Raw genomic sequence first — 21,666 nt, forward strand, 5'->3', positions numbered from 1 at the left:
AAAAATTTTAATATATAGAAACTCCATTCAAGTGTCTATTCCCATAATATTTGGTGTAAACTTTCTTTTTAAACTTTGACCATGACTTTGACCTTCTGGGTCGATTATTGAAATCCAGACATTTCCTGGATATCAGACGCTTTTTAGTATTTATTTGTTGCCACTAATTTCTTTTAAGTCATGTCACCATTTAGTCACATAGAAGTAAAGGTAGTAATGTATTTGAAGGGGGTTGTGTCTTCTACAAAGACTTGTTAGATTAGCAATAAAATAGTCCTTGATTTTAGGTGTAGTTCATTTTGGGGCATGAATGTAAATTTATCATTTCTACTTCAGATGCAACCTTCTTTCATTATACAATGTAGTGGCTTCTTATAGCTGGTATGATATAAGTTGTTATTCAATACAATATCAACTCTAAAAGTTTGTGCATTTAGTAGAACATATAGAAGTTCTTCATGATTATGCCATGCAACATTAAAGGGTTGGCCTTGCTTCCCACTTTAATGCATAGGCTATGCTTTTTGCTTTTTGATGCTAAGGTGATTGGCATTGCTATAGAACACATTACTGTGGTTAGTTTTAAGGAGAATGATATGAAAATTTAGCAGTGGAAGTCATTCTAACTTTGACAGTCATAAATACAATGATTTTGATTTCAGGAGAGAAAGCGCTGCATGATGCACCATTCACATGTGCTCTCTTTAGATTTCTGCAACTTTTATGTGAGGGCCATAACTTAGGTAAGTTATAACATCAATTTGTAAATTATATATTTTGCATTGCAACTAGAATTGGAAATCTGATGCACACAATTTGAGTCACTTCACAGAACCACAGCGTTGTTTTCCATGAAGTTGGCCTATGAGATGGATGTACATGTACATGTGTTTAACGATTTTGTACCAAGTACAGCATATTGTATTCTCTTAGCTTTGACAAATTTTATTACCATCTGATCAAGGAGAAGGCTTGATTGACTGTATTTACTGTATTTCGCACCCACCAGGCTTGCCCTTGACATTCACTTTTGTTCATACCTTTGGTATGGTATGTACTACGTGCAAGGACAAGCACAGTAGGCATGAAATACAGTAAATAAAGCAAGTCAAACCTTTTCCTTGATCAGATTTTAATCAGACTTGAGGTTTGCAGTGACTTTGTTAATTTTGACAGTAAAAGTAAGTGTTTTGTGTAAGGTATTAAAAATATATAAACATTTGTTAATAATTGAAATGCATACTTGGTAGAAATAGGTATATATGTACAAAGGATCATCATTTTGTGGTTTCTTTGCGCTAAGACAAATTCCTCCTAGAAATACTTCAGTAAAATCACTGAAGAGAATTGGACCCACAACTTTTGAGGACCTATGGTAGAATCCATCATTGTGATGTTATTTATGATTTTTTTCAGAATTCCAGAATTACTTACGAACACAGACTGGTAATCACACCACAGTCAACATCATCATTTGTACTGTGGATTATCTGCTAAGAATGCAGGTAAGTTTATTACACCCCAACTGCTTTGGATCTAGTTTTGAAGTACAAAGATGTCACAAATAGATTTCTTTTTCCTACTGATTAAGAATATCTGCCCACTATGTTTACTGTAACTCATAGGAAGTATGATAAATTGTGTATCATATTATTAGAAATGTTAATTTTGTTTTTGTTTATAGGAATCTATCAGTGATTTTTACTGGCATTATTCTGGCAAAGATGTCATTGACTCACAGGTATGTATTGTATCTGATCTTGTTTATTTACAAATAAATTCCAATATCTTAGGTTATCATTGAAATAGAGCAACGTGTATGGTACATTGGATCTGTTAATTCACTACAGCCTCAGGTGATGTCTCTCACAAAACAATCTCACTGTCTATAATGAAATAGCTGTGGTTCAGCTCATTGATCAATTTATTCCAGTTAGTGTGAAAATGTTTCCAATTATAGCAACTTGTATTTATTAATTAATGAATTTGAAAGTAAGGTGTTAATATTCCTGCAATTTGTGGAAACATGTTAAGCTAACTGACTGGGTGTCTGTTTGCCTGAAAATCTGTGGAACCAGAATAAATTCTTGGGGGTGTTTGAAATTGTTAGCCATGTGATGAATTTCATATCAAATCATTCCACAGGGTCGTGACAACTTCTCAAGAGCCATCAAAGTAACAATGCAACTTTTTAGGACATTAACAGAATACATTCAAGTAAGTACCAAGTGTAACTATGTATTCATGTGTGTTTGTGTACATTTAACATAATGTTTTTAGTACGCTGTAGTGACGAAACTACTAATAGTATGTGCATGTACCAGTGTCATAATCACTGCTACACATATTCAAGGATAAATAATCCTGACCAGTATTCATGGTCAAATTATCGGAATTAAGTTGTGTGTCCAGATTTTAAAAAGTAAAAACACACGTTACGATTAGTGTTGCTCCTTTTACGCTGCAATGTAATCAACAGATTTGTCTGAGATGACATTCTCACTCATAAATTAATACAATTCAGGGCAATCTTTCACCTTTTCCTGCTTTCATTTACATTTGGTATGTGTGCACACATCAAATTTTCACTGGTTTGGTAATTTGATAGAGATCAACATATCAAAATATTTTGATGATTGTCATAGATTTTCATGAAGAATGTTTTGAATTATGTATTTCACAGGGACCCTGTTCATTGAATCAGTTAGCACTGGCTCACAGTAGATTATGGGATGCTATTGGTGGCTTTCTTCATGTCTTTGCCAATCTTCAGAAGAAACTATCACAAGACATCAGTCAACTGGAACTACTCAGAGAATTACTGACTCTACAGAAAGAGATGGTGGTTATGTTACTCAGTATGCTAGAGGGTAAGTCATAGTGATATTGGATGGTCAGTCAGACTATATTACCAGTGATTATACAGAATTAAAGATAAAAAGAGAAAGAGAATAGTTGTGCCAGTTTTATAAAGTGTTCAAGGAGCTTGAGAAGCTTGTATTGTCTGAATATAGTCTATTTTTGAAAAACACTCCTAAAATCACTATAGAAGATGAAAATTGTGACAGACACAATGAGACATGATACTGGTACATCTGATAATGTCTAGTCAACTGATGTTATAATCTACAATTTCTTGAACAAATTATATAAAATTTAGTTTACCAGGAGTTGAATCAGATATGTTTGTTGTATTTATGTGATGATTTTTTATATTCTAGGTAACGTTTTGAATGGTACTATTGGTAAACAGATGGTAGACGCACTGATGGAATCCTCTTCCAATCTGGAGGTACATCTTTTTTAGTAGACAATTGATGTGTACAATAGAGTCAGGAATGAAATACAAAGAGATTACATTTGTCATATTGTTAAAGAAGTATTTTTTCAGAGTCTTTGAAATGTGTTCTACATTTTCATGTGTTTTGACAAATTTACCTCCCAAATTTTGTGTAAGCATAAGTTTGTACATTTCAAAACACATCTTGACAATTTCAAAACATAGCATTAAGATAAAACCCTTGTCTTGAAACTTTTAAATAATAAAGAGCAACAATTTCTTCCATTTCACTTCAGATGATCCTGAAATTCTTTGATATGTTCCTGAAGGTCAAGGACATTACATGCTCTGATGCATTCCAAGTAAGTAATTCTTCTAGCTCTGTATCACATTTCTTTGGATTTTAATACTTGGGGAGGGGGGGGGGGGGGGGGGGGCAGTCCCACAGCAAAATGTACATTGCCTGCATTATTGGTCATTATTTGAACATTGTGATAGTAAATTTCTCTTTAAATTGAGAAAGAAATAAAACTTATTATGTATTTCAAAGTATTTGTACTTTGCTATGGAGTATGTCAAACATTGATATGTGTTTTGTGTTGTCACATAGGAAATGGATGTGAACAATGATGGCTGGGTATCATCAAAGGAATTCAGAGATGCTATGGAAGCACAGAAGATGTATACAAAGTAAGTATACATTGATAGACTGTTTGATACAGTGATCAATAACTACATATTAAATGTCTTTTACACTAAATACTTACAGACAGTATCAATCAACGTAAAGGCATACTGAAATATCAAAATAAATAGTATGAATTAAGTACAACTGTAGTTTGCGGTAATAACTGCTGTAGTGGATGAGTAAGACTAGGTGTCCATCCATATTAGAGGAAGATATTTTGGCAAAAGAAATGTTCATATTTTCATTCATGTGTTTGTGTAATCTTCATTTGTTTGTTTGTTCATTAGTTCGTTCATTCATTTAGTAATATTATTGAGAGGCCAATCATTAGAAAAATTGAAATTTATTGACTTCTTGAGATAGGTGAATTCTATTATATGAGAGTGATTGCTTCGTTGATATCAGCATCGTGTATTAAACTGCTAATACTGACAACTTGATCCATACATTGTATGTTGTATTTATACCATGTGTTGTTTGTTTTGTAGTGAAGAAATAGAATACATGTTATCATGTGCTGATACAAATCAAGATGGAAAGTTAGATTATGAAGAATTTACAGAAAGATTCCACAATCCAGCCAAAGAAATTGGTGAGTTGTTATCTACCTGGAGTAGTTTGTTATATTAGTTCCATCAATTGCTATGTGTAGTCTATCAGTTCAGTCCATCAATACAAATGTATCTCCTGTGATGAAGTTCTGAATGAAGATAATGGGATTAATTAGAACTACTATTTTGTGTGAAAAATACAAGGTTAGGGTATTTAGAAACAAGAAAATGAAAATGAAAAATAAATATTCACATGTGAGCATGAATGTTCTTGGACTCTGGGTCCATACTTAGTAATGAAATATTCCTGTTTGCCTTACTTGTAAGTGAACAGATTATTTATGTCGTGTATGTTTCCGATACTGAATCTTTCTGATGAAGTAAACTGTCAGGTTTGATTCATTCTGTCTTTAGTCTTCTAAAGTTTGATCTTTATTGTGTAGGTTTCAACCTGGCTGTATTACTAACCAACCTATCAGAACACATGTCCAGTGATGCTAGGTGAGTACAATCAACACAGATCTATCATTACTGATATTATAAAGAATATATCTGTCGGCATGATTTGGAAGAATATTGTATTCATTTTGAAACGTGACTTCTGTTGTAGACAAAATTGTACTCACAAATCAAATCATATTTCAGTAAACATTTGTTGACTACATGCAATTTTCTTATCTCTGTTACAGGCTAGACAGGATAATGGAGCTAGCAGAGAGTTTCTTGAGTCATTTTGAACCATACCTAGGTCGTATTGAAATCAATGGTATGTGCATATTTCATGTACATTTTCTATACATGTTATACCAGTGTATTGCACAGGAACAACAAAGAAAAAGATTAATCTTATGACTGTTTAAGTTTGAATGATAAATCTAAAATCAAACTAAAACTTGACATTAACTCCAATATCATGAAACAAACTCTCACAATATGAGTTATGTGTACACTGGTAAATTTAGCAGAACATTGACCTGAAACATTGAAAGTCATAACCATGACATGAATTAAAGCCAACACAGACAGTCAACACAACAAGAATGCTCACCAGATACAAAGCAACCTGCCCTTTGCTACATATTGCAGTTTATTGAGGGATATTTTACCAACACAGACATTTTATATGTTTACAGGTAGTGCCAAGAGAATTGAGAGGGTTTATTTTGAAATCAAGGAAACCAACATTGAGCAATGGCAGAAACCACAGATCAAGGTACGTCAATATATATATGTATTTTTTTATAATGATTCAATTCGGTTTTTGTACTTTAAAGATGTATTTTGTGACATAGAAATAAAATCTGATTTGACCATTTCAGGAATCCAAGAGACAATTCTTACATGATATCGTCAATGAAGGCGGAGAAAAAGAAAAACTTGAAGACTTTGTCAACTTTTGTGAAGATACCATCTTTGAGGTAGGGAAATGAAATATTTTATGATTGTTGTTTGCACCCTTCCATAAAGAAATGGATGAAATTACTTGCATATATAACAAGTTGTAATGATCTAAAATGATGGCTAATTTTCTGAAGGGGGTCAGGTGATTAGGACTCATTGGGTCAAAGGTTACAAGATTGCTAACATTCACTTTGTACACTGTCTATACAGATGCAGCATGCAAACAGTATCAGTGGAGATACAGGTGGATTCTTTGAAACACTGGGTAATGTCATTTTTCCAGGAGGAGATTCCAGGTAAATACTTTCTAAAATAGAAGTTGATATTAAATGCCAGTAGCCTTTTCACAAACTTGTTTGTAATGTAACATTTTGTTGTTTTTGAATGGTACATAATTATGCATAGTTTCAAAACATACTTAGTTCAAGAATGTTTGATTTGTGTAGTTACCACTCTTCATGTCAACACTTTTTGCTGTTTCTATGGTTACATCCCTAGGTGATTGCCCTGTTTCATATTAGATAGATATCTTATATGATATAAAGAAAGCAAGGTAATCACCTTGATCAATCAATTCATAAATTGATTATCAATAAAAAATCAGAAAATGAAATATATTTGTTTTTGTAGATATGTATTAGAGTGACATATTATTAACTGATTTCTAAAATGATTTCATCGCAATGTTTAATCCAAGATTTAAGTCAGATTTATAGATTACCGATTGATTTGTGAATGATATAATCTCATTATTCATTCCAGGAGTTGGCTAGGACAAATAGGTCGTGCACTGAAACCAACTAATGTCTACAGAACAGTCAAAGAAGGTGTTACAAACACAACCTGGGGAGTCAAGAAGATTCGCACCATGTCTCTGACAGAACTCATCTTTGCGCTCATCAAGTTGGTGTTCTTTATAGGATGGAAGTTTGTTGGAATATTCTTTGCCCTTGCATGGTAAGTTTTTTCATAGAGATATTTTTTTGCTTCTTGCCTGGTGAATTTGTTTGTATGGGTATTCTTTACTCTTGCCTGCCAAGACATACCAAGAATGCAGTGTAGCTATATGTGGCAATACGATTACTTTACTGTACCCACAGAATGTATAGTTGTGCAATCTTTTATCAGTTATGTTCATCAGATTACCAAGATAGCTTAACCCACCTATATTATGAATTAAACTGAAAACAGGTGATCGCATACTTTCCACATGATAGAATGCAAAACGAGTTGCAATGTCCAACAGTATCATTACATGATGCATGCTTTGTCAAGAATTGTGTGCGTGAATTTTTATTTTGTGCAAATTAACAAACATCTTGTTGACAATAATCAGAAGCACATTCTCATCTATTTCCTTCCAGTAAAATAGTTGGTATGTTAGTTGGTAGTCGTATCATTGAAGATGCCAAGGAACTAACTGGTAATATAACTGATACACTACATGTCCCAACCATTGCAAGACATGCCATGAATAAAGATATGCATGGACAACCATATATGGGATTACCTGGTTTGGGAAGGTAAGAAGTCAGGGTCATAACCTCATTCCTTTAAATTTGGTCATTTTCATGAAACTGTATTGATTATTCTAAATTGGTGTCCTGTAATGTTAAAATTTCATTAAAAGTTATTTTGAATGGAATGATGTTTTATACATGAGTTATATGCAATATTGTCTTTCTTTCCTGTGGCAGTCGACCGTCTGTGTCAGCGTTTGGAATAGACTTCTTCAAGAAAGGTGAAGAAGAAGTGAAGGATCATCCACTTGGCTACAAGATGCGACTAAGACGACGGAGGGGACTGACACCATCATCAAGTATAGACTATGAAGATGATGAAGAACCAGACTCACCCACTGCAGTGGACCAGAATGGTACCAAGGTATGGAATAATTATAGATATGGCCATAGACCTTCTCAGAGTGTTACCAAGGTATGGAGTGATTATAGATATGGCCATAGACCTCAGAATGGTACCAAGTTATGGAATAATTATAGATATGGCCATAGACCTCAGAGTGGTACAAAGGTATGGAATAATTATAGATATGGCCATAGACCTCAGAGTGGTACAAAGGTATGGAGTAATTATAGATATGGCCATAGCCTTCAGAATGGTACCAAGGTATGGAATAATTATAGATATGGCCATAGACCTCAGAGTGGTACAAAGGTATGGAATAATTATAGATATGGCCATAGACCTCAGAGTGGTACAAAGGTATGGAATAATTATAGATATGGCCATAAACCTCAGAGTGGTACAAAGGTATGGAATAATTATAGATATGACCATAGACCTTCTCAGAATGGTACCAAGGTATGGAATAATTATAGATATGGCCATAGACCTTCTCAGAATGGTACCGAGGTATGGAATAATTATAGATATGGCCATAGACCTTCTCAGAATGGTACCAAGGTATGGAATAATTATAGATATGGCCATAGACCTCAGAGTGGTACAAAGGTATGGAATAATTATAGATATGGCCATAGACCTCAGAGTGGTACAAAGGTATGGAATAATTATAGATATGGCCATAGACCTCAGAGTGGTACAAAGGTATGGAATAATTATAGATATGGCCATAGACCTCAGAGTGGTACAAAGGTATGGAATAATTATAGATATGACCATAGACCTCAGAGTGGTACCAAGGTATGGAATAATTATAGATATGGCCATAGACCTCAGAGTGGTACAAAGGTATGGAATAATTATAGATATAGCCATAGACCTTCTCAGAGTGGTACCAAGGTATGGAATAATTATAGATATGGCCATAGACCTCAGAGTGGTACCAAGGTATGGAATAATTATAGATATGGCCATAGACCTCAGAATGGTACCAAGGTATGGAATAATTATAGATATGGCCATAGACCTCAGAGTGGTACAAAGGTATGGAATAATTATAGATATGGCCATAGACCTCAGAGTGGTACAAAGGTATGGAATAATTATAGATATGGCCATAGACCTCAGAGTGGTACAAAGGTATGGAATAATTATAGATATGGCCATAGACCTCAGAGTGGTACAAAGGTATGGAATAATTATAGATATGGCCATAGACCTCAGAGTGGTACCAAGGTATGGAATAATTATAGATATGGCCATAGACCTCAGAGTGGTACCAAGGTATGGAATAATTATAGATATGGCCATAGACCTCAGAGTGGTACAAAGGTATGGAGTGATTTGACTCCACTAGGTTCCCTGACCAAACAGTGAAACATCATTACACTGTTAACATCTAGAGTGATTGACATGGAAGCTACATAGTCACTTCAAAACTAGATTCAATTCCAAAAAGATGTCGTCATCTCTAGAACTGTTCAATCTTAAGCTAAATGTGTTTTCCATTCATCACACAGACTGAAAATGGTGTACCAGCAGGTGTTTCTGGAGAACGAAGACACAGTTCAATATTCCCTGAGTAAGCGCTTTGTTCTTTTTATCGATCGTACTCTCTCACAAATATCAATTTCTGAGATGTTGTGAACAAATTAAGATCTAAATATCCACATCATTGCACCATGTTTCATGATGATGTAGTGTAAGTCAGATTTTATACCACTAGTAGTTACATCTAGGATGTTTGTGTCACACTAAACATTTTTTTTTGAGCAAGGTATAAGCAAGTGTGAAATTTGTTGAGAGATATATTATTTAGTGTCAAATTTCATTTAACACAACACAGCACAGCACATAATACAACACAACACAATACAATATATCTTTTTTATTGTCCCAAAATGAGCAATTCATCGTGTGACAGTAGAGAATAAAAGTAGACATGAAAATCATTTAAAACAGGGACACATAAATTAAAATGCATACAATAACTACAATTCATGACTACTAAATACTTTATTGCTTGTTTCTGATACCAGAGGCCAACAAGAAATTCACAGCTTAAATAGTTAACTGAAGGTTTTGTCTTTCTACATAGCTTATTTCTGATACCAGAGGCCGGCAAGAAATTCACTGCTTAAATAGCTAACTGAATGTTTTGTCTTTCCACATAGCTTGTTTCTGATACCAGAGGCCGACAAGGAAAGAAAGGAGGAGGAGAAAGAGGAAGAAATCCCAGAACCCAAAATCTCACAAGCAAGGCAGGCATTTTTAGTGAGTATAAACCAGATTGAATATTTCTGGACTTGTATATTTCCTGTATATCTACATATGAAATAATCCAGATAAATTAAAGAACATTACGTGGCATATTATTTCCACTTTTAGCTGTAAAAATTCAGCGAAATGTACCATCATACACTGTTTATGATAACATTAGATCATATGATGACACGAGAATTTAACATTTTTTGTATAGAATTGAAAAATTATTTTGTCCCAACCCTATGATGTTCCAGTGTTTTATCAAATGTATTTGTTAAACTAATTATGTATTTGTCCTCTCTACAGAGTATGTTTGCCCGTAACTATTACAGTCTCAAGTATGTGGCATTGGTACTTGCCTTTATCATCAACTTCATCCTGCTCTTCTTCAAGGTGACCAATTTGAAAGTTCTTAGACCTGTATGTAATTCTAACATATTTTTTCGATGTCCAAATCCTCATTGTATCCCTTGGTGTGTTAGGGTTGGTCTACGTAGCCTTACCTTGCAACCTTACCTGTAGATATGTATGCATGAATCTGTCCTCAAAACACAATTGTGGTGTACATTATTACTATTTGCTGCATTATTATAAATTGAAACAAGCTATGACACCAGCGAATTGTGACTTATGTGTGCATTGATTGAACTACAAATGTTTTGAATGAATTGATGTGAATGATTTAATTTGATTTTAAATGGTGTACATTGCATGTTGTAAAAGATGTAATAAGAAAAAGAAGAGTTGTGTATAAGTATTAATCATTGTTTAAAAATAGTCATTTTTCTCAGCTGTGATTAAAATTAGACTTTAAGGCTGTGAACATTTTCTTCAAAGTAGTTGTCTCACAAAGAGAAACATTGGAATATCAGCTAATACAAATTAACCATTCTCGCACACCAGAATTGTTATTTCTTCCACAACACTGCGAAATAATGAGCGTTTTGAATGATGTCGTAAAAAAGGCTGTGGTTTACGACGATGAAATTAACGCAATCACTGCACTGTACTTTGCAATTTCACAAAAGTGTTTTAATTCTGAGTGAATCTAATAAGTTACTTTCTGAATTAAATTATTAAAACTAAGAACATTAATTAAAGATGTTAGTATACACATAATTTGTATGATATTGCAAACCCACAGGCCACTGCCCATGCTGCAGCATTCTATGGTGGTGATGGCGGTGACGACATTGAGTTGAATTTGAGTGAAATTAATGACAACATCACTGATGTGGAGGAAGACGATGATTTAGAAGAATGGATAACCTTAGAAGACTCGTCAATATTTTTAGATCCGTTGCTGAAATTATTTGGAATATTACACACAGGAACAGCCCTCTCTATGTTGATTGCGTATTGTGCTCTCAAGGTATACACATCATATATGTACTTAAATGTCAAAAACATCAAGTTCAAGTGTGCTTTAATTAAAGGAACTTTGTCTATCTTCTCTGCACTCACCTTTATATATAGAATTTGTTGTAAATATTTATGATTCTGCCATTGAAATAGCAAATCCAAAATATATTGTCTATGTCTTCAGTTGTTGACATATCTTTTGTCATAGATATCTCTCCCATGTGAATTTTGTCACAGATACCCTATCCTCAAGTTCAAGTGAACTTTAACAGAACTTTATTCATCCTGCACTCACATTTATGTAATATATTCTTTGTTTAAAATTTTATGATTTTGTCATTAAAATAGGAAATCTAAAGTACATATTTTTCTGATAATTCTGTTAACGTATTAGTTTAAAATAGATATCTCCCATTGTATTCTATTTTACCTCAGGTACCACTAGCCATCTTTAAGAGGGAAAAAGAAGTATCCAGGAAATTAGAATTTGATGGTACATGGATAACTGAACCACCAGAAGGAGGTGACATTAAAGGAATGTGGGATAGTTTGGTCATTAGTACAAGGTAAGAACTGTATAAAGTCTGATGTCTTACAATTTAATTTCTTATGAGTGTACACCTATAGATGTGTATGTCTTTAACAAGCATAATTATTTATCTGTTTGTATTTAGTATTTTTTTCCCACATGAAATTCCTTTTCTGTATTTAATACTTTTTTGTCTTCTTTCAGGTCATTTCCAGTTAATTACTGGGACAAGTTGGTGAAGAGAAAGGTATGTAATAATTTCATAATTATGATATTAAATATTAATCCAAAATGAGAAGCCAGGTCAATGCTTAGATTTCCATCATTATATATAAGTATTACCATCCAAATCAGGTTAGTTGGCAAAGGATACAGTTTTATAAAATACCTGTGGCATTGCACATGGCAGTGTGTGTTGGTTATACGTAGTTCACAGTTGTCAAATTTTAATATTACATGGCGATGGAGAAAATGATACACGTTGTACAAATTGAGTGGATGAGACACGGTATGGATAAATTGATGGATTGATTTATGATTCTCCAATAATGCTGAGATTGCTGTGTACTGTAACTTTGACTGACTAATTCTGAGATTGCTGTGTACTGTAACTTTGACTGACTAATTCTGAGATTGCTGTGTACTGTAACTTTGATTGACTAGGTGAGGAAGAAGTACAGTGAGAGTCTGGATGATGACAAACTGTGTACACTACTTGGCATGGAGAAAGAAGATAACTTGTTTGCAGAATCTGAAGATGAAGAACAAGACAGTATCCTGTCAGCAATGTGAGTACGACTGTGCTAACATTGTTGGTGGTCAGGTTTCTCACCTGCTCATGATTTGAATATCGCAGTTTGATTATGTAGTAATAATTGATGTACTACAGACAGTAAAAGTGTTGTTTTTTCAGATTATTAAACAACAGAGGTTTTGTCACACACTGTAATTTCCTTCAACATTGTAACTGAACCCATGGTTAGTGGCTCTTGCTGGATAGTTATTGATATAAAGGAAATTTAATTCTTGGCTACGGCGGTCGGTACATACCTGTAAAAAAATTATGTTGTATTGATAATGCAATTTCACGGTAAATAGTGTCAACTTTGTAGTTTTAGGTATTTCAAAATACAGAATTTGTTGTACCTGTAAAATTGAGAGAATAACAAATGTCTATACCTGAATAAGATTTAATAAATGAAATAATTTATCAATTTCTTCCTTAGTGTGAAATCTGTGGACTGGAAGTACCAGCTGTGGAAATGTGGTGTTATCTGTACAGATAATGTAAGTTTACTTTGTTATAATTCTTGTCATGGAATTGAAACACTAAAATTCAACTGAAACTGAAACACTTTATTTAAAAAAAAACAAAAAACAATTAGCACATACCAAAATACTGTATTTATATTTGTATATATTACAATCAATGGACAGATTGTTGTAATTGCATTCAGGGTGTTATAATAATAATGATTAATGTTTATTTCATTTCATCTCTATACAGTCCTTCCTGTACATTGCCTTCTACTTGACCTTCTCAATCCTGGGTCACATCAATCCATTCTTCTTTGCTGCCCATCTATTGGACGTTGCCATGGGTTTCAAGACATTGAGGACAGTCTTACAATCTGTCACTCACAATGGCAAACAGGCAAGTAGAGAAGGCCCCTTAGGTTACTGTTATAATTCAACCAAATCATAAACTAAGTCAGAATATGTTAATAAAAGAAGATCAAGAGAGATGTATTTCATGAAGTCAAACACTGTGGCACAATAGCTATATTTAAAACATTTGTTAGACTTAGTGCTGTTCAATGGTTCTTCCTTCCATCCATAAGAAAAATACAAATTGGCAAACAAAACAGTTAGTTGTTTCTTTTAGACAAGTAGAACTTCAACAACTTTGGTATTAGGAATGTGAAAAGACCAATATGTAACTGTAGTACTCACAATTTACCAATGATTTAATACTCATGATGAATATTTAGGTGCAAACATTCTGTCAGATTTATATAACACACAACAACCAAACAGTCTTATATTGTGTGATTGTGAATACAACAAAGTAACTGGAGGAGCTGAACAAAATGTGATAGAGTTTGTCAATTTGATCATAATAATAACATTGTTGTATTTTATCTTTCCAACAGTTGATCTTGACTGTGATGATGACATCCATTATAATCTGGCTGTACACTGTCATAGCATTCAACTTCTTCAGGAAGTTCTATCTGAAGGGTGAAGAGAATGAGGTGGAATTCAAATGTCATAACATGTTTACTGTAAGTTATCAACAAGTAGATTTACTGCTGTCACCCCCTCACCTAATATGTTCACTGTAAGTCATCAACAAGTAGATTTACTGCTGTCACCCCCTCACCTAGGATTGCTTGCTTTGGGTATCAAATAAGATATCTCACATACACAGAAGAATGGATACAAGAACCTGTAATAGCCTGCGGAACTGGCTGAAACACATGAAGGATTCATAAATGATAACTTGGCAGTATCAACAATAGTTATAAAGAGTAACTTTGACTAACATTTATAGTTTTTCTGTAAACCAGATTGATTGATTCAAGGTTATACCATACTTTGGAATCCAATGTGAATATTTTGGACTTCTATATTTGAATGATGTTTAGAAGAGCTTTATGTGGTATGGAGAGATGGTACACAAGAGAGCATTGTGTTGTCACTATTAACTTTAAGTCATACCCATTACTTGAATGAGATACTAACTTGTAAAAAATACAATGTTACAGCATTTTCAGGACGAAATACAATCATGTTGACACAAACAAGTACATGAATTTTTGTTGCTTGTTTTAATAGCTGACCAGTAGATCTTAAAACTAATTTCTTGCACTTAAGTCATACTTTGTATGCACAATGTAGCTGTTGCATGGTATACTGTCTCTGACTGTCTCAATTCTACCACCATTGCATGCTATAGTCAGTGTCTTTTTTATCTTTGCACATAGTAGCATGATAAACTGTCCACTTGGTGAACCTTTCCGATGCAAGCATTTCCTCAAAAACCAAAATCCTACAACTGTGACACCATTGGTATTGACAAGCTGAGACTAATACAAACTACTGCTATTTTGGCATTAATGTCATGTCACAATGACGTTGTGGTTTGTGCGTCTTTTCTTGTCGAAACTGACTTTGCCACTGTAGTAAATATATCTAACAATTGTGTGTTGAATTTTTTGAACCAAAATGAACAAGATAGTCTGTTCTCTTTGAATCTTTCTACATTATGATAAAAAATTGTTTACCTACGAGTTGATTACTGTAACATTAAACTATGACATCAAAGGTTCTGTTCTATATTTTTCTCTTACTTTGGCTGAAGCTCATTGTCATTTTTCATCTCATGTTATTTTCTTTGATGTATGCCTTCATTTGGTTGTTGTTGTTTCTTATTGTTTTCAGTGTTTTGTGTTCCATTTGCACACTGGTTTACGAGCTGGTGGGGGTATAGGTATGTATAGCATACTGCTAGGTGTAGGTGTTCTCTTACTAACACAGTAGTCTTTTTACATTACAGTGTTTTGTCTATCACTTACACAGTGGCTTAAGAGCCGGAGGAGGAATTGGTAAGATCAGAATCACACAAATTTCTTTTTAAAAATAGTATTTTTCTGTCAAACAAGCATATCTGTTTCCAGTCATTCTTTGTGGGGTATTTTTTATAAATGTCCAAAGAGGTGCATAATTACCTTGTGTGCTATAAATTTACAAGGTTTGCTTTCACCAGCATATGATAACTTAAAAGTTAATTTATGTTATCATCTGTGAATCCAGAGTTCGGGACGTAGTCATGATGATGTTTAGTAAGTTGTGCACCCAGATACTATGTTGTAATGTTTTCACTACTTTACAAGCATTCACAATTTTACAAAATGTTATGGTTTCTCATGAAGATCTTTGCTGCATTTCAGATTTCCTTAGGTATTCCCCTCCTTGTATGGCCATCAGAAACCACCTTCAAAACGCCGTGGCGTCACAGCCAAATATGTTTCCCATCAAATGAATGTGACAAAAACTAAGCATGTATGTCTGTTGTTAACAATGAAGCACTCTAATGATTTTGTACAAATTGATGTTTTCAGCTGATGAGATAGAACCACCAGATGGAGATCCTTATGAATTCTATCGTATCATCTTTGATATTACATTCTTCTTCTTTGTCATTGTCATTTTGTTGGCCATCATTCAGGGTGAGTTGACACTTTGTATTTTAGTTATTTATTTCATCCCTTTTGGATCAGGGCTCACTATGTTGGGAGCAGCATTCATAATACTAAAATGTTTTGGCAAATACATATTATTGGTGCAAAATGCTAGGTATGGACAAATATACAGTAAAGTATTGCATTAATGTAAAGAATGTATAGTGAGTTGTTGTCTTATATGAAATATGACTGGGATGTTTTCATCTTTATAAATATTCAAGTTATGGGATAAAATAAGGTGATGTTGACACAACTGTTCATTATATAATTTTGATGGAAAGGCTGTTATATTCAAAATACTGAATTGTTGAAAATTAACACAACACTACAAGATAGGAAGTACACATAGAGATGATATAGTAGCCAATATTTTTTTAAAATCAGCTTGTCCTGAAATGTAAAGAGACAAATATTATCTCCTGAAATTTGGTCGAAAGGTATAAATAACAACTTATATTACATGGTAAAATACAGTGGTTATTGGTCATAATGAGATGAGTTCACTGGATTAGTTTAGAAATTGTTATGGAGGCATTTCCTGTAAATATTAACTGAGTGTGTAGTATGAACTAAATGTACTATTATTATCATGGCCATCCTTTAGGTTTGATTATTGATGCCTTTGGTGAATTGAGAGATCAAATAGAGCAAGTAAAAGAAGACATGGAGGTAAGTGTCAGAACATTTTGTGTTTTCAATTTTATAGATCAGCACCTAACATTTGCAGTCTCTGCACCGCCCAGAAACATACTACTTAGTAAAGTATGATTATAACAGAGTAATAGGGTAAATATGATACATGATATGCTACAAGTCCAAGTTCAAGGTGTATAGCAAATGTAACACGGCTTTCAGATAGATGATCCATCTAATCAACACAAGCAAGTTCTGTTTCACAATTTATAAGATTTCAGTCATTTTGAAGAAAATTTAGCAATAGAAGTCTAGAATATTTGAGGGTATTCAAATTCAGACTTGTCATGATTGACAAAAAAAAACCTGTTAAAAACAGTTCTTCTTACATTAAAATCCACCTCAGATTGTGTCTCCTTTCTTTCTGTGTAATTTAAAAAAAAATGTTTATCTAACTGTTAGAAATTGATTGTTTCCTCGTAGAGTAAATGCTTTATCTGTGGCATTGGCAAGGAGTACTTTGATCGAGAACCACATGGATTTGAGAAACATGTCATGAAGGAACATGACTTTGCAAACTACATGTAAGTACATTAAAAACAACAATACAAACAGACTACTTTATTTGTGTTGTCATAATGAAGACAACCATAGCTGCTGAATGGTGGGAGTATATTCTTGGGTATGAGAAAGACTTTCATGTATGTCCTGTACTGTATAGATATTTCTGGAATACTTAAGTTATCGAGGAGAAGTGCTTGGTACATACTGTGACAAATACAGCTATTACAACTTTTGAACATATCATATATCCATGTAAAAGTTTTCTGTTTCATTAAATTTACAAATTTAAGAGTATTTTAACTATTTGTAATGGCAATCACCAGATCTGACAGGCATATTAAAAATTTATTTTAAAAATTATTTAAAATCTAAATGATACAATGAAGGGAAATACTGCTGCAGTGTATTTCATACAGGTCAGTAGGTCCACTAAACATGGACACACCATATACCCAGCTTCAGGTTTGTATGTGTTGTACAAATAACCGAGTCACTATCTTTGTTTTCTGTTTGTAGGTTCTTCCTGATGCATTTGATTAACAAACCAGAAACAGAATACACAGGTCAGGTGAGTGTCAGTGCTTCATTGCCCTTTGACCTTAGATTGATGGATTTGTTGACCTACTCTTTTCACCTTCTGTGCTTTCAGCATGACCTAAAGTCATTGTGATGACAAGTCTTTTCACAGTAATGTATGATCTGAAGAGTATACTTATGAAAAGTTGAGTCAATGTAGAACAGTGGACCAAAATCTCAGAAATTGTTTTTTTCTAAGGTTTGGGAATCTAGGTAACAGAGATGGTAAAACTTGTATACTTTCTAATACTTTGAACCATAATTTTAATGGGGAACCATTGTAAAATACTCGGGGGATCTTGAGATTTTACTGAAAATACCCAACTATATATACATGGTAGTCAACTATGATGTAACAAACACCAGCAATCCAGTACTTTTTATTACGAGTGTGAAGCCTCTAGGCTCAATCTGAATATGATGATGGCTTCACACGTTCATCATCAGATTCGAAGTCTTCCGAATGGGCACGAACGCGAGTTCGTCAAATCACACAAATCCTTCATTGGCGGTTTGAAATCATGCGATTGTGATTACTTCTCACTTGAATTGCATGGATGTGCATGCTCCTTTTTTATTTTTGCCAGAGTATCCGATTTGCACCATGAATTACTGTTATCATAGACCATAATATGGAGCATGCAAACCCATGCAATTCAAGTGAAAAGTAATCACAATCGCATGATTTCAACCTGCCAATGACAGTTTTATGTGATTTGACGTGTGAAGCCATCATCATATTCAGATTGAGCTAGAGGTGAACTTTTGAAACTGAATATGAATATGAATATGATGGTGGCTTCACACTCGTCTTTTTATTTGCATACAATCCTTATCTGACCTTTGACCTCATTTGTTCCAGGAGTCATATGTATGGGAACTGTACCAGGAAAGATGCTGGGACTTCTTCCCTGTCGGTAACTGTTTCAGAAAACAATATGAAGAGGAGTAAGAGAGCCTGATGGTCCAAATTTTATATATAAGAAAATATACAAAAAAATAATGAAGTGAAAACAAGGAAACACTAACTGTAACATTTGAAAGGAAAAGGAAATGTTACAAGACAAAATGCAGTATCAAAAACTAAAATAAAATTATACTGCTAATATTTAAAGTAACTCTTAACAGACAAAATGCAGTATGAAAGAATAAAATATACTGCTAATATTTTAAATAAACTCTGTAAACTCATCTTGTCAGAAGTAAAAGATGAAATCAAGGAACTAATTCAAACAATCAGACACCATATTTGATTTAATTTGGTGAAATCACCATATTTGATTTACTTTGGTGAAATCCAAGTCATATCTTGAAATCAAGATAACAAACAGAGTTTTTGAAACAAATGGTTGTGCAACAAAAAAGAAATCTCTTAGAGGAACGTTTAAAAAAGAAGCATCAAATGGTTTTGGTGAAGCAACCAAGTGGAAGGCTATATTCACAATCATGAAACTAAAGAAAACGTCACTTTGAATTCCTCGACATCTTGAATTTTTTTTTCAAGCTCTCTAACAATCCTAAAAGGATCAAACTTTATCTATGCAAAAACAAAACAACAAAAAAATTAAAACCAAAAAAACAAACTGTGCCTAATACAGGCGAGTAATTTTATGAGATTTTGATCATGGTATGAGATAAGACAGAGTATGGTGATTTGATGCATGATAATAACAGCTTTTTGTATAAGTAGTTCTTCACAGACCATACACTCTAACGTTGCCAAAACCTGTATAGTACTCACATCTCATATCAACCATCAATTTTAGATAACACAAGATAAACTTTTTGATTTGAACATAACCATTACATTATTTATTTGATTGTCATGTATAGAATCTACAAATACTGTTAAAAACTAATTTTGAAGTCAATATTTTTCATTATTCTTCAACTCTTGCTATTTTTTCTTTTTTTCCATTTCCAATGAAATTTGTATCTAAAAAAGGGGCTCTGATTACATTGAAAGTAGTTTCAATAGCTCCACTAGATACCCTTTTGATTAAAATGAGTTTGAATGTGCAATGATTTTAAGCTTTTCTGCTGCTGTGGTACAGTAACTTAAACTATTTAAATGTAATGGAAATTAGGGGTAACCACAAGTGTTGCCAATCATGTGCATGTGATTACATTTATTATTTTTATGAAATCATGGGAAGCCATTGGATTGTGGCTTAAATTATACTGTGCCAGTTTTCTTCCATTGGCTGTACTTGCCAGCATAATTGATTTTGTATTGAATATTGATTTGGATTGGTGTTCCAGTGTGTAAAATTAAATTATTATTAGGGTTTCCTAGGTAGAAATGATCATGAAGCTAGCTGGTCTTAGCTGATAGGATGATGTTTTCAAATCTGTCCAGATTCCAAACAGCTTGAATTTCACGTTTTGCAAATCTTCCGAGCCATTTGCAATTTACTTTTTTTGTACAGCTTCCAACTCTTTAATTACATTAATATGCTAATGAATGTCATAACTCTGGCAGTTGATGTAATTTCAGAAATGACAATAAATCACAATTTATTTGCTAAAAGTGAGACTATTGTGTCTTCTGTGTCATATCCCACTCCCAATTCCCGCATTCCATGTGTTTTGTTGCATTGAGCCTGGAAAACAGTTCACTCCCAATTCCCTCATTCCATGTGTTTTGGTGCATTGAGCCTGGAAAACAGTTTACTCCCAATTCCCTCATTCCATGTGTTTTGGTGCATTGAGCCTGGAAAACAGTTTACTCCCAATTCCCTCATTCCACGTGTTTTGGTGTATTGAGCCTGGAAAACAGTTCAGCGTTTTAGAAAGATCCACGTTGTTCAATTAAGGAACCTCTCACACCTCTGTTGATTTCAACTCTTCAGACTTCAGAGTAAATGAGTCAACACAGTGCATCCTGATGTAAACGAGTCAACAGTGCAATATGTAAATGAAGTCAACAGTGCAATATGTAAATGAAGTCAACAGAGTGTAAAATGTAAATGAAGTCAACAGTGCAATATGTAAATGAAGTCAACAAGAACATTGTATGGTTCTTTCTTTTGAATTAACTGAAGTGGAACGGAATTTCGCTATACACATGATACAGGAAGAAAGTTACCATTCACTATAGATATATAAAGAATACTTCCTGCTGTGGAATGAATGATATAATGGAAAACACAAGACAAGTGGCACTGGCCAGTGGAGCATACTAGACTTGTTGAAAGTGATTTAATTTGATAATAGCAAAGGACAAGATGTGACAGCTTTATCAGTTTATTTAGGAATCTCCAATTTATACAAATCCTATCCAAAGTTTAATTCTCACATTGAACCATGTCACTGACCACATACATATATTGACAACTCCTGCTGTCGGTGAACCATGTCACTGACCACATACATATATTGACAACTCCTGCTGTCGGTGAACCATGTCACTGACCACATACATATATTGACAACTCCTGCTGTCGGTGAACCATGTCACTGACCACATACATATATTGACAACTCCTGCTGTCGGTGAACCATGTCACTGACCACATACATATATTGACAACTCCTGCTGTCGGTGAACCATGTCACTGACCACATACATATATTGACAACTCCTGCTGTCGGTAGTGCTACATAAAATTTAGTCTTCAATCAAACTACGTATGTTGAACTGATGTAACACTTATTACTACAAAATTGACTGAAGGAAGCTTAGTACTCATAACAATCTTTTATTA

At 33.8% G+C, this 21,666-nt stretch overlaps 1 protein-coding gene across 1 annotated transcript in view; it reads left to right on the forward strand.

The window, feature by feature from the left end:
• The window catches only part of LOC144453531 (ryanodine receptor 2-like), a 127,762-nt gene extending 107,273 nt beyond the window's left edge, over positions 1-20,489 (forward strand). Inside the window, exons 102-134 of the mRNA XM_078144844.1 lie at positions 663-743; positions 1,417-1,505; positions 1,685-1,741; positions 2,146-2,217; positions 2,684-2,870; positions 3,222-3,292; positions 3,577-3,642; positions 3,891-3,970; positions 4,457-4,560; positions 4,963-5,020; positions 5,209-5,285; positions 5,653-5,732; positions 5,839-5,937; positions 6,131-6,216; positions 6,683-6,877; positions 7,285-7,443; positions 7,618-7,804; positions 9,304-9,365; positions 9,958-10,057; positions 10,355-10,468; positions 11,193-11,420; positions 11,846-11,976; positions 12,144-12,186; positions 12,603-12,727; positions 13,166-13,226; positions 13,447-13,593; positions 14,093-14,224; positions 15,384-15,432; positions 16,064-16,171; positions 16,791-16,855; positions 17,303-17,403; positions 17,900-17,951; positions 18,822-20,489. Coding sequence (XP_078000970.1) covers positions 663-743; positions 1,417-1,505; positions 1,685-1,741; positions 2,146-2,217; positions 2,684-2,870; positions 3,222-3,292; positions 3,577-3,642; positions 3,891-3,970; positions 4,457-4,560; positions 4,963-5,020; positions 5,209-5,285; positions 5,653-5,732; positions 5,839-5,937; positions 6,131-6,216; positions 6,683-6,877; positions 7,285-7,443; positions 7,618-7,804; positions 9,304-9,365; positions 9,958-10,057; positions 10,355-10,468; positions 11,193-11,420; positions 11,846-11,976; positions 12,144-12,186; positions 12,603-12,727; positions 13,166-13,226; positions 13,447-13,593; positions 14,093-14,224; positions 15,384-15,432; positions 16,064-16,171; positions 16,791-16,855; positions 17,303-17,403; positions 17,900-17,951; positions 18,822-18,911 — 3,356 coding nt within the window. The 3' untranslated portion in view covers positions 18,912-20,489. The remainder of the gene's footprint in view (positions 1-662; positions 744-1,416; positions 1,506-1,684; positions 1,742-2,145; positions 2,218-2,683; positions 2,871-3,221; positions 3,293-3,576; positions 3,643-3,890; positions 3,971-4,456; positions 4,561-4,962; positions 5,021-5,208; positions 5,286-5,652; positions 5,733-5,838; positions 5,938-6,130; positions 6,217-6,682; positions 6,878-7,284; positions 7,444-7,617; positions 7,805-9,303; positions 9,366-9,957; positions 10,058-10,354; positions 10,469-11,192; positions 11,421-11,845; positions 11,977-12,143; positions 12,187-12,602; positions 12,728-13,165; positions 13,227-13,446; positions 13,594-14,092; positions 14,225-15,383; positions 15,433-16,063; positions 16,172-16,790; positions 16,856-17,302; positions 17,404-17,899; positions 17,952-18,821) is intronic.
• Positions 20,490-21,666: the final 1,177 nt, after the last annotated feature.

The sequence above is a fragment of the Glandiceps talaboti genome, chromosome 2 (genome assembly GCF_964340395.1).
Source record: "Glandiceps talaboti chromosome 2, keGlaTala1.1, whole genome shotgun sequence".
Taxonomy (NCBI): domain Eukaryota; kingdom Metazoa; phylum Hemichordata; class Enteropneusta; family Spengelidae; genus Glandiceps; species Glandiceps talaboti.